This window comes from Anser brachyrhynchus (assembly GCF_964034855.1).
Source record: "Anser brachyrhynchus genome assembly, chromosome: 18".
Classification (NCBI taxonomy): domain Eukaryota; kingdom Metazoa; phylum Chordata; class Aves; order Anseriformes; family Anatidae; genus Anser; species Anser brachyrhynchus.
In genome coordinates this window covers 4,537,032-4,552,177 of record NC_137711.1, presented here as the reverse complement: position 1 = coordinate 4,552,177, position 15,146 = coordinate 4,537,032, and the positions used below count along the sequence as shown (strand labels likewise).

The following is a 15,146-nucleotide window of genomic DNA, read 5'->3' as shown; positions in this document are numbered from 1 at the left end:
AAGGATGTGGGAATCATTCCTATGCAACAGGGTTAGCAAAGGCCTCTGCATTATTCAGTCCCGCTACACTATCAGCCTTGTTGGTTCTCTCCGCACACAGAACAAATTTCACCCAGAGCAATAAAAGCCCAGCTTCTGGAAACCACTAGGCTGGAATAAGAGCGCGTCTTTGCGGCACCTCCCGGCTCCCAGCACCGCGGAGGCGATGGCTGCCACTCCCCTGCCAAGGTCTAGGTTTACGGGGAACTCTGCTGCTTTGGTGCTTTTGCTTTTTGGGGTGCGGGGTGTGAAACGAGATTTTTGAAAACCTTTAAATATTCAAACTTGGGCTTAGCCAGTCAGATTCAGAAAGCACTCAGAAAACACGAGCATTTGAGAGGGCTGGCTCAACCTCCTGTTTTTCTGGGATGCCCTCCAGGTACCTGAGGACTGTAAAGCAGAGAAGAGGGGAGAGTCAATAATTCACGCTTTTACAGGACAAAATTCAGATAAGCCTGAGCAAACCAAGCCAGCCATGCACTCTGCTGGGGCTTAGCTGCTCCAGTCCTTAAATATTTTTGGCTGACGGCTCCTTTGAATTCTAAAGCAAAATTAAGAAGCTTGCTGTTTTAAGAGGTTTTGCAAATCTCCTTCCTTTAATTCTCCTCATGTACTCTGTATGGGTGTGTTCTCATTACAACTAGGAAAGACCTGAAGATCTTGTTTCCAGGCTCTTCAGTGTGGGGCAGATTTGAATTCAAGTCACAGGAATGTGAAAACAGAAAAGCGAACACTGAAGGATTTCCTTACTCACCATCTTTCCCTAGTCTTGACTTAGGTCTTGGTGACTTTACTGACTCTTGTATCTTTGCAACTACAGTGCTAAAATTGTATTTGATGTGAAAATATTGAAGACAAGATATTTACAACATTTCTTCATAGACCCACCTATATTTGAATGTACTTGTTGCCTGGGCCTCGGGTGGCCTTCAAGAAAACATAGGGCTTGCTTAACACCTGCAGAGTCAATAGGATCATTTCTGATTATGGTGGGCTTTAGATCTCAAGTCCATACAACAAATCAGGTCCTGTGGCAGTCAAGGTGAGTGCTGTGACTCCTGTCAGAGATGGCAGGGAACACAGGACTGAGCCCCGTGGGTGTTTATCTTTTGTGCAATTTGCAGTCCCTAAAAACCTCTACAAGATGCAAACCTCCTTTGGAAACATCACACAGGCAAAGTGCTCTGCAGAATACTGAGCTGCGCTCAGTCACTTCCCATGTGTCCTCCTAGGAAGTCTGGGGTGGGATGGGGAGAGGGAAGGGCAGAGAACGTTACTGGGCCATGCAGCTTCCAGCTCTCCTCTTATCAAAAAAAAAAAAAAAAAAGAGGGAGAGAAAGAAAAAGAAAAAGAAGAAAAAAAAGGAAAAAAAAAAGGCACTCTGAGAGGAGACCCTCATTTAGTCACTCCTGTGGAAGCCTTGGAGTAGTCTAAAGGAGATTCTGATGTGGCCGTCTACTTATGATTATTTTACAGCCTTCATAATGTTCACAGCAAACTAATGCAAGCAAAGACTCATTTCTGTTACATTCAAGAAAGTGTTTACGTTGGCAGAAAATGTATCTCTTCAAAGCCTATTAATGCAGCATTACAAAAGACAGAACAGTAAGTTACTCAAACTGGAGCTCAAACCTGTTTACTTGGATGAAAGAAATGGTTAAGGGCAACAAAGGGTGCAGCAACATCTGACAGACCAATACGCTGAGCCCAGTCCTGCAAACACTTCCTCCTATGACGAGGCCAAAAATCCAACTCAGATGATACTAATACACATGGCAGCCCTGTTATTTCTAGCTGTAGCTAGGAATAAAACCGATCGGGCCATTTGTCAAGGTGCAGCCACGCAAAACACAATGGCAGAAGCTTAAATGAAACGTAAATAAATAACATTTCCGTTAATTTGGGGGGCTGCTTTAGCCACATATTGGAAATCACACTCACTAAGCGGAAAATGGCTGGGTTTTAATAGGCTCTCCAGAGAGTGGTGGACAGCAGGGACACTTCAGAACTGCTTTTTAGTATTTTATCAATCGCAGTCTCCCTTGGGTGGCTTTGGGACCGGCCACGCGAGGACAGGGACTCTCAGGCTGCCTCCAGGCTTGACAGCTTGCTCCAGCAGAGCTTCTTCGTGTGTGTGAATATGACCGTGCTGCTCTCAGCAGGCAGCCGGAGTGTCTCCGTCCCACATTCCTGACACCAGGACACCACTCCCATGCTGGGATGTGCACGGCGCAGCCATCCAAGCATGTTGCGTGGAGCCAGCCTGAATAGGAATTGCCGGCACTGAGCCAGAGCTAATAAGGCTGGCGAGACCTGAGCTGACTCCTGCAGTCGTGAGTGCAGGGAGCCAGGTCAGGCCCAGCGCTGCACCAAGGCACTGCCCTCACCCAGAGCCAGGAGAGCTGGGAAACATGGCACACAGAGGAGCTCAGCGCCTGCAGAGCTTATTTAGCACCAGCTAGGCTTATATCACACAGAGCTGTCTGCGTGTTTTATACTGCTCTTCCCAGTACTCCCATTAGCCAGTTTCTTTCTGTACCCGAACCATCCTGGCCTCTAACATACAATGGTGAGCTGACTGTGTTTCAAATCCATTTATAAAAACCTGAAATGCTCTGATGAGTTACAACCAATCCACAGTGCAACACTTTACAGCCAGATGGTCAGGCTATCATGACCATCTAGTCCGATCTGCTGATTAACGCGGGGCACAGCAGTCCCTACAGCCGGTTGGTAGGATTAGCTCTGAGAGCTTTTAGTCAACAAAGTACCGGGCCAGCCTTGCTCTCCATCACGCACACGGTGAGCTGAGCAGTGCAGTTGAACAGGATGGGTCTTTTCCCCTTGTAGACATCACTGCCACACATGGTTCAAGAGGCGCCGCAGATTTCGAGGCACTGGGAAGGCGGTGGGAGCTGTGGAAGGGCACCAGCTCCGTGAACCGGCGCTGAGCTCTTGCTGCCAGCTCCCATTGGCAGGGGGCTCAGTCCCGAGGTCCTGCCTCCATTCCTAATGAAATCGAGTGGAGTTTTGCTTAAGTAAGGGCTGAGTCAGTCATGAGTCAGGATTCGTGGACTTGGCCCAAAGCACACATACATTTAAAAATAATTGCCTTGAGAGCTTGGATAAGTTTTCAGCAACACTGGGGAGATGTGAATAATTTTGGTCCAGCAGGAAGATCAAAGAACGCTGAAAACATCCATGCTACCCAGCCTCGTGGGCACTGTCCAGCCCAGCCACAGGAGCTGTTTGCTTCCCAGGGTGAGAACCTCAACCCATGGGTGTCAAAGAGTGAAATCATAGCTACTCTTTGATGTATTTATATGGGTGGAGATTCCAGGTCATGCAATGAAATGGGATTACTCACACCCTTTTGTTCCCAAGGATTAAAGCCTCTATCTTCATATTCTCAGCAGGAATATCATAATGTTTTGGGAGAGAAACCCTAAGATCTACACCAGTTATACACTACTGTTCTTTTAAATATATATGATATGTGGTTAGCCTTCAGGATAGAATACAGTAACATAAGAGCAAACAAATGAAGTAACAGTAAAGGATGGAGCATGACTGTGAACAACTGAGTACTGCCTATCGGTATGGGCCCAATCTTCTTTTCCTCACTCCCACGGAGCACTCATCACTTGTAATCATATGGGAAAACTGCACCAGCAAAATAATGTATTGTTAATATTCCTGTGTTGATTCTTTTCTGCCTGTGATATCTTGCCCTAGCTTGAACAGCCCCAGGCACATCTATTACGCTCATCCAATGAAGACAGTTCCTTAGGGTTTGAAGGTAATGAGGAGATCCATTAAAGTGTTTGCCTGTTTGGTACCAAGTTCGTATCTTAAATGATGAGTGTGACCCCAACATACAAAGTAGCTTTAGAAACAGGAAGAAAAACTCAAGTTAACAGGTATCAGCTACTCTGTAATAACTGTCTTCACGCTTGTTCTCACCCGCTGGCAAATACAAAGTAAGCCAAGGTAGTTTTCCCCTTCCACAAAAAAAAAAAAAAAAAAAAAAAAAAAAAAGAAAAGGGGGGGGTGCATAGCTACATTGCATTTACTGGGGGTAAGAGCATGAACAAGGCAATTATGGTGAAGAACCTGACAGGCAGGAGCTTGTTATGCTCTAGTAACTTGCCTGTACGTCACAGCCCTCAGTGCGTGCAAGGCTCAGAACCAGTGTAATTGTAAAGTGGGGACAGAAATATAATAACACTGGGCAGACAGGTACAGAACCTCAGCACTTCTGTCGTGGGTCACGTAGGCAAACCCGTGTGCTATGTATTGAACTCATGCGAAGCCATTTGGCATTACGGTACCTGACTGTCACTTACACATACAGGTGCACTAGCAGCTCGGACACACTCCTGTGCTAAGTGGAGGAAGAGCTTAGTGCCACAGTGCAGAGGATTTGAGACAGTGGAAACAGTGCTTCACTTCGGGACCGGATAAATAGATATTTCTGTGGCAGCCCATTTAGAAACCTGGCATGTCTTCCTTCCAACCAAACAGTTTTTATCTTGGGTCTCAATTATTTGTTTCAGCGACATCCCCTTGTGATCTGTCCCAGCTAGCTAGAAGGTGTATGAAATAGAGCAGCTATTAGGACTAATCAGCATTAGTGGCCTTCAGCAGGTGCTGTGAACCACACGCAGAGTGCTAGGTGCTGTACAGGCCACAGCAAGGAGCAGCCATGCCTCAGAGAAGATGCAACTAAAGTGAGCAATATGTGTGTGAGCAATACATCAGTTCCCAGGCTTAAAACATGTCTTACAGTACGTATGTGCTTCTCAGTCGTTTAACAGATCTGACCTTAACCACAACTTCTGTAGGACTTTACCAGATAGCAACGACAAACCACATAAATGTATTTTCATTCCTCATGTCAAGCCATTAGGTGAGCATCCTGTCGTCACTGCAGAACACAATGCCTAGTGCTAAGAACACCATGTCTAATACTCAGCAAGCAAAGTGTAAGAAAGTATCTCAAGCAAATTCTGAAACAGAGAAGGCAAATCCCAGTTAAAGATTATTAAATTTATAAACCCATATCATGACTTTATGATACTAGCTGGTTTTTGTTTGTTGTTTTGTTTTGTTTTTAATCTTTGAGCATGATGGCGGCTTGGTAAAGTGCAGAACGTTAGAGAAAACAGCTAAAGAGGCACAGACAAGGAACTGCAAGCAATGAGAACAGCACATCACGCAGCAGCCATGCCATGAGCACTTTAATCACTACTCAGGATTTTGCAGACATATCTAAGAGAACCTTAATAGGGGATTCCATGCTCTGTTCCTTCATTGGACAACCACAAATTGCACTCATCTGACATCAGAGCAGACCACTGACCATAGGCTCAGAAAAATGCTTTCACAGAGATCCCAATGAGAGCCTCTCCCTCATCCTGCCATTACTCGGTAATCAGTGTGACCCAGTTGGGACTGAGAGGGCCAAGGACTTGCAAAAGACTTAAGCACATGCTTAGGACTGAGCACAAGAATAGTCCTAGTGAAGTGAAGCACATTTATGGGTGATTTCACAGAGCTGGACTGAACTCTGCAACTGCTAGGCATTTCTGCTGATTGCATCTGCATCAATAAAAGGATTGTTTCGCTAACAACTATCAGCTGGGTGTTACATGGAAGGGAAAGGTGAAGAGATGAGAAATCAAGAAGGAAAGTTGGTTGCTGAGGGAAAATCAGGGACTGAAGAAAGACTTCTTGGCTCTTCAAACAATTACAAAACTTCCCCAGCTCCCCGAAGGGAGAGCTCAAGTGAGCTGCCTGTCATAGTTGTGACTGTAGTGTTCATAAAGGTCAGCCTGGCCACAGGAAAACACAGGCACGGCCAAATGCCAGACATTTGTTTGGCTTTAAGAGTCACTTACTGCTTTAAAAACTGCAAATGACATGCAGCACAAAGCAGGAGCGCACCAGGACTTGTGCAGGGAGCACATGGGAAGCCTGCATGCCAGCAGCGCTCGTGGCTCACAGAGGTGAGGCCCAGCGTGGGTCTGGGCTCCTGACCTCCTCCAGGCCATCACCTGACCCAGCCCCTTGGAGAAGTCACTGAAGTCTCAGTGACTTCAGAGAGGTTAATCAGTGGTGGAGGACGGAACAAGCCAAGTTCCTCATCTGGGAGGTGGCACTGGGACCTCACGAGCAGGGCCAGGACTCGCAGGACTTGTTGGTTATTCCTGGTCTGCTGGACAACCGCAGATAAAAGCTCAATTCCTCAGTTTCCCCCTCTGTAAAATGGGGTTAATGGTATTGACCTTTTGTGAAGCACTACTGGACAGAGATATTCCCCTATTTCAGAAGGGAGGTAACAGAAGTCTGCCTGATGTATATTTACACACTTTATGGCCCGAATGGCTTTCTGTGTGTGCTGTGTGGTATCATGGGGCTGCTGTCTCCTCTGGGCTCTGCAGAGCGCTGCTGCAGCACAAATCAGCAGTTAAACGAACACACACCGTGCGTTAGGATCTGAACTATTGCATTCGGTCAGTTATTGGAAGGGTGACCAGACTGAAACAGAAATTTCTTCTTCTCCGAGGGCAGGCAGCCAAAAGACCAGCGTTTACCAAACAATGTGCAGACAGAGCATCCCAAGCATTCCTCATGGGAAGCGTAAGCCTCTGCTCCAGCCGTGTGTGACGGGGAGCGCGGGGGGCAGGCCAGGACGGCCCCACGCCACCACCCAGAGCCACGGGGCTGTGGGGTTCACACTTGGCTCACTGAGCCCAGAACCGGGCCCCGTGCCCCGTAAGGGCATCCAGGGTGCCTGCAGGCAGACCGATGCTCTAAGCACGGCCCCTCTCCGCATGTTTTTTCAAAAGCTTTTTTGTCATATTTTTTAAATCTTCACTAACCACTGTGACCCTTTAGCCCCCTCATCATTTTATACATACCTGAGGTCGGGTCCTGCGAGCGCACAAAGCCTGACCTGGAAGCACAAACGCAGGACCGAGGTGTGTGGGCCCAGCGACGCACTGAGGGGACACCCACAGCGGGACGATGGCGACGGCCCAGCCTTCCTCAGCTAGGCCCGAAAGCTCCAGCCCCAGCCCTCTGCGAGCCCTGAGGTTAAAACAACCGGGCTGCCACGGAGCTGCAGGCGAGGGGCTCTGGGGAAAGGCCTCGGGCTGAGCCCTCCTGGCGCCGGGCCCTCGCCCTCGGTGGGTGCGGGGAGCCCCGGAGCGCGGGGCCGGGCCGGGCCGCCAGGGGGAGCACGGCGGCCGCCCCGCGGGGCCCGCCCGGGCCGGGGCCCGCAGCCCTCGGAGGGACCGAGCCGGCCGGGCCCGGCGACGTGTGGGGACGGGCACGGTTCCACAGGTGTGTCTGTGTGCAGAGGAGTGTGTGTGCACACGCACGCGCTTACGCAGCTACCTACAATCTGCCCTTTTTCCCCCTCAAGGCATTTTATTGTTTTGTTAATTCCCAGGGTATAATCTGTTTTGCATTAAGTGGGATGTTAAGCATCTAATTGTCAAGTGCTGATAAGCCATGGGAAATTTTATTACAAGATAGGCATCAGCTGAATGGAGATAAAACGCATCAGATGGCAAGGTGAGATTTCCAGGTGAGATCAGGCTACCTACTTGAGAATACCAGAACCGAAGGCATGCCAGGCTGATCTGCAGAAAAGCTACAGGTGGAAATGGACAAATTGAGGAGTTACAGATCAAGATCTGCTACCACCAACTGCTCCACATTCCCAGCTGTGTGTGGCATTGATGGTGTGCACCTGGACTGATGGCATCACTGGAGAAAGGCCTCAAGCTTCCAGCATTTGATGTAAAACCTGTCATTTAGACCTACAAGTACCACAGCACCTATAAATACTGTCAAGCACCCGTAAGTACCAGAGCACAGACTGTAAACATGTTTTTCTGCCCTCTTTTATCTCTCCGAATCAGACAGAATTTGCAGACAGAATTTGGCCCCAGCCTGACGGGTGCAGTCTCAGAGCCAGTCCCTTGCCGTCCAGCCCTGCCGTGTGTAGTTCATGCCCTTGTAGATGAACATCAGACACACGTTTGCATCTCAAGCTGAGCTTATTGTCAGCCCAAGTAATTGCTTGATCTTATGAACAGCAGCGTTACCTTGTGCTTCCTGCTGTCTGTATGCGTCGCACTGTCTCTTAACGTAGGCAGCGAAGTCTCTGAGTAAAGACTCTTCTTCCATCTGCTGCAGGGCTCCCAAGGCTGTGTGACTCTCAGCATGCGCCATGCATCTAATATCAACATCCAATATTAGGGTGTCACAGGCTACTCTGGGTCCTGGTCCATTGGTTTTACGATTAGAAGTCATCAGTTGTCAGTAAGCTGATGTCTGGAGCAGCACAAACAGAAGGGGAGGAAAATGTGTCCACTCTGCACCGGCTCTTCGATAACAGCTCCTCCATCAGGCTCAGCATTGCATCAGCCGGGTCCTACTTATCTCCGTGACCTCCTGATACTTGCTGCTCTCTGTCATGATTTTGGAATGGCAGAAGTAGATGCAGAGATTGGGTTTTGTGATGCTAACAGACTTTGAGCCTTTTAACCTCAAGTACTATTTGTTTTGCTTGGCACTTCCTCTACAAGCGAACAAGAACAGGGCTGGCTCTCCAGAGCAGGGCTGCGGTTAGCTGCTTCCGACCAGAGCCTGGAAGTGACAGCACGCCTGCCTCTAGCCCGTCCCGCAGATCTCTGATGGTCCTGGCTGGGGAAGCTGCACAGGTAAAGGAACTTACACGTGCTCTGAACTTTGTGAGCTTACTGGGAGCTAGAGAAGAGGAGAAAAACACTCCTCTGGCAGAGGCCTCTAGCACTAGAAGAGTCGGGCCCTTTAATTCCTTAAACCAAACTTTGGACACCACCCTGCACTGTTGCTCACCCTGTGCTATCACCTAACCCTGGCCAAAACGATGCTGATTTCTGACTGTTTCACACCCCTCGCACAGCTGGGAATGGTCACAGCAGGTACCACCCAGGGGCATTTCAGGCCCCAGGATATTTCAATGTCATCTGCATTAGCATTTATTTCTCTCAACCGGCAGCATCTGCTGTTGATGGACTCAGAAACAGCCCTCGCAGGGCACCCAGCTGCACCCAAACAAGCGCCCAGCACCTCCTGTCCATACATTAAATCACACCAGCACAGAGGAGGGGTTCATGCCCCAGCTTAGTGTATTCCTGGGCTGCTGAAACTGAGGTCTTCTTGGCAGGTCCCACCCTCAAGAAGTTTTGCATTAATTGAGTGTCCATCTAGTGAATGGCTCAGCTAAAATAATCTTTTCCTCCTCTCTGGACTGCCCTGACAATTTTCTCCTACTCTCCAGAGACTGGTTGGAATTTCTGTCCTATTTACAATTCTTTTCTTTTTATTTTTTCTAAAAGATGGCTATTTTCAGGTCCCTGAAATTCCCTGGTTATTCAGTGTTGAAAAGCAACTGCCAATAAGCTCGCTTTTAGTTCTGAATAAGCAGCTTTTTTTCCTTTTACTTTCATTTTTTTCCCATTTCTGCTACAGAAAGTGGGAGAGGAAGTCAAGGTGGAAGCATTTAAAAAAATTCTACGTATTTTAGGGACAAAAGCAATTGTCTCTTCAGAAGGTATTTTTACAAAACATTCACTTCATCAGTTGTCAGGTGACTCTATTATGCACAGTGCTGCTGCAGGCAAGGTAACGACAAAAACTGAATTACACTGTATGTAAAATTAAGCTCATATTCCCAGCTGCACCAGAGCTGCCTTCAGATGGGGCATGTGACAGCCCTGCCTGCAACTGGCCGCTGGTGACTCAGCAGCCGCTGGTGACTCAGCACGCCCAGCACCCGGGGAAGTGCCTCCAGCAGTTCTTACAGGAGCTGAATCAGGCCCTAATTGCATTTTAGCCTCGTAAGTGAAACACTCTTCTGACAACTGCGCTTTGCAGCTCCAAGTCAGTTTTTGTATCTGCTCTAAACTAGCTTCACCTGTCTTTTTGTCAGAGACATTTCCCCACTGGCTTCTTGACCCAAAATGGATTGAATTTCAACACTGGAATTATTTGAGCTCAGATCTTGTGTGTGTTGCTTGCAGTTACTGTAGGGATCTGAGAGACTTTTGACGTGAAACCCTTTGGCTCCAAATCAGCATTTGCAAACAGAACTTTTTTTTTTCTCTCTTCTCTCTCTCTTTCTCTCTTCTTTTTTTTTTCTTTTTTTTTTTCTTTGCCTCAAGGTGTAATGTACATTCTTTGGGTCAAAAAAAACCATCTACTGCTATTAGGACTTCTAGAACATTGTTATTAAATCATTTAACATGAGATCAGGCGCTGCCACAGCGAGTTTAGCATGACATGTTTACTGATTTGAAGCTGTCCCTGCACTGGCTGATGGATCACCCTGTGTGCTGTTCCCTCACTGACAATTCCCAATTTTCCCCATTTACGTACAAACCAAACCCTCTCGCTGTCCTACGTGATTTTTTTTTACTGGCAAATAAAATATCTTAGAAATACCTAAGTGCCTGCCAAGCTGTAGCTATTGTAAAGCACTGTTGCTCCATTAACTAAAGTGTTAGAAAGACTTAATCAATTCAGCTGACAAGGCAATCTCTTGCTGGCCTTCCTTTCACAATAACCCCTCTCCTAGCCCCTATCCCAGTGCAGTGGAGGTGTACTCTGCCTCTCAGACCGTTGCCAGCTTTCTCTAGGATGAAATTCCCAGTGGTAGAGGAAGCTTGTTAAAAAATGTGAGGGGGAGGGAAGAAAAATTTTCAGTTGCTTTGTAACTAATGGTGCTCTGCTTTGTTGCCCCTGACATTTCTGTCCCCCTGGCTGCAGCCCAGCTGTCTCTTCCCCGCGTCCCACCTGCGGGAAGCCCACGAGGAATGGCTGGAGACCCCTGAGCCAGCTGTGCCCACTGCTTGAGGGCAACGTCTTACTGCAGCATGGGCATCTGAAAGCCATGCGTCATATCTGGAGGAAACATCCTCCTGAGTTACTGACCACCTTTTGCTCTGAATGGAGGTCACCGCACACTTGGCTGCCAGGGCTGCCCCTGGTGCAGATGCCAGCCACTCGGCACGCATGTGGGAAAAGCACAGCACACCCACACTCAGAGTCACAGGCTCCAATCCCAGCTGAGTCAACTCAGCCCCTTATTTTCGCAGAGAGGATACGAGGAATCTGATTGAGCTTACCATGTGTGTACGGGGCAGGGAGTGGCTCCTTGGCTTCAAAGAGCAGATAAGGCCATCAAAGTGATTGCCATCTTTAAACACTGCCTACTTACTCACCAGACCTGAGCACGGGTGGATTCAGACTCCAAGCCTCTCACTCCAGTAACCGAGTGGATGAGTTTGCTGCTCCTCTTAGCTCGCACTGTCAGCGCCGCCCTGGGGAGAAGAGAGTCATTCCTGCTTTCTGCTTACTCATCAGCAACACCTCAGTTAGAAGCTTTGCCCTGGGACACAACACAGCCTCGTACAGATTGTGGGGGGATCCTGAGCCCCTGGGATGGCTGAGGGTGTCAGGCTGCCAGCCTGGGAGCAGGATCTGCCCCCCCCTTCTGTTCCCTGGGGCCATCACACCGACACATGTGGGAAGTAAAGGTGCTGTGTTAGGACATGGTGTGGGGCTTGGCTGTGAAGACAGCCACCTGGGAAGGAGAGGAGTCCTGTTTAATCCCAGGGGCCTGTTCCTACTGCACAAGTGGAAAGGAAAAGCAGGATGGCAAGTTCCCTACCCTGGTGAGAACAGGAGACAGGAGGCACCACCCTCGCAGGGAGCCAGGGTGCCAGCAAGGAGGCAGAAGTGGATGCAAACAAAGTGAACTCTCGTGGTTGGCTCAGGGCAGGAGTAGGGACAAGACAATCCTCTGCCAAGGGCTCTGCTTCACCCAGCACCACCTCGCTGGGACTCAGATGGAAAGAATTTCACTTGCGGGCAGGAGGGCAAGTCAGATACAGTATCTCAGCACACTACCCCACCCTGTGCTAGGCTTGTCCTAGGTTTTGATATGCAGTGTGCAAATCTGGAATGCATTCATAAATAAATGTCAAATTCTCAGATGTATTGTCAGCCTTAAAGAAAACTCGCAGACTTAATTAAAAATCCCACTCTTTCTTTGACTCATGACCTGAGTCACATCTGCAGCCTTGCTATGTTTTGAACATGTAACACAAATGCACAGAAATAAAGTCAATACTTATCAACTTCAAGAAGCCAGCAAGACGATTGCTCCGGTGTTTGAGAAAGTCATCTGTAAGCTGTGGCAACAGAGGTTCAACACCTCTGAGGCATTCCTGTGCAATACACTTAGAAGTGATACGCAGATAGCAGCTTATTTAAATCAAAAGATGCCATGAATCGGCTCCCATGGTTCTTGCCCAATCAGTAGATTTTGCTGCATTTCAGATATTTTCCTGCATCAGATGACAGCACAGACCCACAGGGATCCAGATGCCCAACAATAAAAATCTCCTCATAGTGGGCTGACACAGTAAACCCCTGGAAATAAATTCCATTTGTTCCAAGATTCCCATCCCTGACAGCTGGGTGTGGGCTTTGTTTCTGACCCTGGGAAGACAGCACTCCTGCCTGGTGCTCGGGGTGGAAGGGAAGGCAGCTCTGACCATTTACCCCGTGGGACACTCGGGGTTGGCCATTTCCCCTTTCCTTCCAGCCTCAGAGCAGCAGCCGAGGGCTGCAGGCAGGACACTTGCTGCTCCATGCATCGGGTCAGGTCGGGCCGTGCTCGTGGCCACTGCTGCCCCGCTGCTTGCCCCGGCCCCCTGCAGCACCTGTCCCACTTGTGCGGGATGAGATGCGCTCCGGGATCACAGCCCTGCCACAACTGATGGAGGCAATGAAACCAGCAGAAGGCACCTCGCCCTCATGCACACAGGATGTTTCGGCACTGTCCTGTGAGAAGGCTTCATCCAAACCACCACAAAGCCCACCACTTCCACGGGCTCAGGACGGGGTCTGTCTCAGTCTTCCCTTTCCCAGGACAAGCTCGTTCTGGACCCGTTTTGGCTTGTCACAAAACCACTGGCAAACACCCACTGATTTTAGCAGTGGATGTGTTGTAGCAAAGCTCACTACAAACAGGGCTAACTCCCTACGTCGCCTTCCCTTTGAACACATAGCCCAGCCCCGTGGCTGGTCCGAGGGCTCTTTGTGCTGGCCACACCATGCCCAGCCTGCAGCGCCCGAGCGAGGCAGCGCGCTGCTGCCAGCCCTGACAGGGAAGGCTTTGCCCAGAGAGCACACTCAGGCTCTTAACTTCCCTTTAGTCGGTTGATTGAGCAGACATGACCTGCCAGGCTCTCTTTCAGGCCTATTTTCTACAATAAGAGAATTTCACCATGTTACTGTGTCTTATTTGCTGCTAATACGATAACAGGCATTTATAGCTGATGTGAATGGGCGTTTACACCCGATGACACGCACACGGCAAACAAAGACAACGGGCCAGCTCCTGTCCTGTTGACATCTACCATTTTTCAACACTGGCAGCGTACATGTAAGAGCAAGCAGAGTACAGCTTAGTAATTTTGCAAACCAGGCTGTCAACCTTCAGTGCCAGGAAATCTATCTACCTGTTGCAAAACGCAACCTGAACACCACAGCATTATAACATCTGCGCTGCCTGCTCATGACTACCGTTAATAAAGGGTACCCATCTCCTTTTTTAGTAAAGCAATGTGGTCTGTATTTAGGGTTGTGTTAGGAGTTTAGCACTTTTCCTATAACTCTTTTTTTCTGAGAGATTAGAGCTCGGTCATAAAAATTTTATTCTGGAGAGATGTTTAGCAGAGACACTGCCTCGGCTCAAATGCAAGCACCATTTGGTAGCAACCTAAAAATCCTCCCTTCAAGCTCCAAAGTGTCAGGACCGTGATTCCAGTGTAAGCATTCTTCCAGAGAGGTTATTCGTGGTCCCATCAGTTCCACCAGACCTCAGCCCACACAGTGACCATGGTCTCGTTTAAGACTCACAAAGAGCAGAGGGAATTTTCCCATCACCTTCCAGGACCCTACCAAAAGGTAGCTCTCTACCAAATTTTCATTCCTTTGCCTTTTAGCTGTGATTTTACCTAAACCAAGCCTAAACTCAGCAGGCCAGCTCTGCCCAGTATGGCATGTAAGCATGAGCTTCAGTGCCAGGATTTATGAATGGACTTAAAAGCTTTGCTGATGTCAGAACTGAGCATCGTTTTTGGTCATTTTTCATGCCCAAACATTGCTAGAGCTGCTTTTCAGAGCCTGCTCTGCTATACCACTTGCAAAGTGCTCAATCTCCAGCCCTTGTTGGCAGCTACAGCGATCCCTCTCCACTCTGAGAATGCATCATTAATTGTGGAATTTGGATGCTAGTGGACGTCCTTACAGTTTCCAGACTCTCGCTGTTGAGAAAGTAGATCCTATAAAAGGACTCCGTGGGACTATTTCCTGCTTAGAAAATAAAGAAAATAAAATCCAGGAATTTAGTCCACTTCGGACCTACTGAAGACTGAAGGTCAGGCTTTAACCTTAGCTACTCTGTTGCCAGTCCAGAACACATGCCGGAAAGTTAATGGAATTACTTCAGACTTTCCCCAGCAGAGCTGAGATCAGACACGGGCCCACACTGTCTGGAGATGGAGATATTCTGAGCCAGACTCTTCACCCTCAGCCTTGGGAACATTTTCATAATGGAACATGATGTTTGCAAAAACTAGTCCAGAGGTGGCTTCTCCGTCTCTAAATATGTCAAGAGCAAATTGGCAAGCCAACTGCTCCAACCCTGGAATGCACAGGAAATAGCTGTGACTATACTTACCCATAAAAGCAGTGGCTTAATTCCCACCACCAAAATGGTTTCTAACATGTCGTGCTCACAGTAGCTTTGATAAAAGGCCATAACACACTGTATGCCCCTTAAATGGCTTTTAAATCTCAGCCCAAGCGTTTCATTATGAGCTCATTAAAAGATGACTGTTCCCTCAGACTGGCTGTGGTCACACAGCAGAACACGAGGTAATTGGAACCACTTCCCTGATCTTGTATAAATGTGTAATATAGCAGTCAACGTAAACCTTAGCTTCACTTGCCAATGTTGCCATACAAATCAGTACACT

General features: G+C 48.4%; 2 protein-coding genes across 2 annotated transcripts in view; both read right to left on the bottom strand.

The window, feature by feature from the left end:
* The window catches only part of LOC308180122 (uncharacterized protein), a gene marked incomplete at its 5' end in the record, with an annotated part of 41,719 nt that extends 33,436 nt beyond the window's left edge, over positions 1-8,283 (bottom strand). The window contains 3 exons of the mRNA XM_080561285.1: positions 6,963-7,093; positions 7,653-7,699; positions 8,157-8,283. Of these exons, the coding sequence (XP_080417411.1) occupies positions 6,963-7,093; positions 7,653-7,699; positions 8,157-8,283 (305 nt within the window). The remainder of the gene's footprint in view (positions 1-6,962; positions 7,094-7,652; positions 7,700-8,156) is intronic.
* The window catches only part of COPRS (coordinator of PRMT5 and differentiation stimulator), a 175,753-nt gene that overhangs the window by 54,672 nt on the left and 105,935 nt on the right, over positions 1-15,146 (bottom strand). The window contains exon 4 of the transcript XR_013940738.1: positions 11,319-11,417. The gene's annotated coding sequence lies outside the window, so the exon portion shown is untranslated. The remainder of the gene's footprint in view (positions 1-11,318; positions 11,418-15,146) is intronic.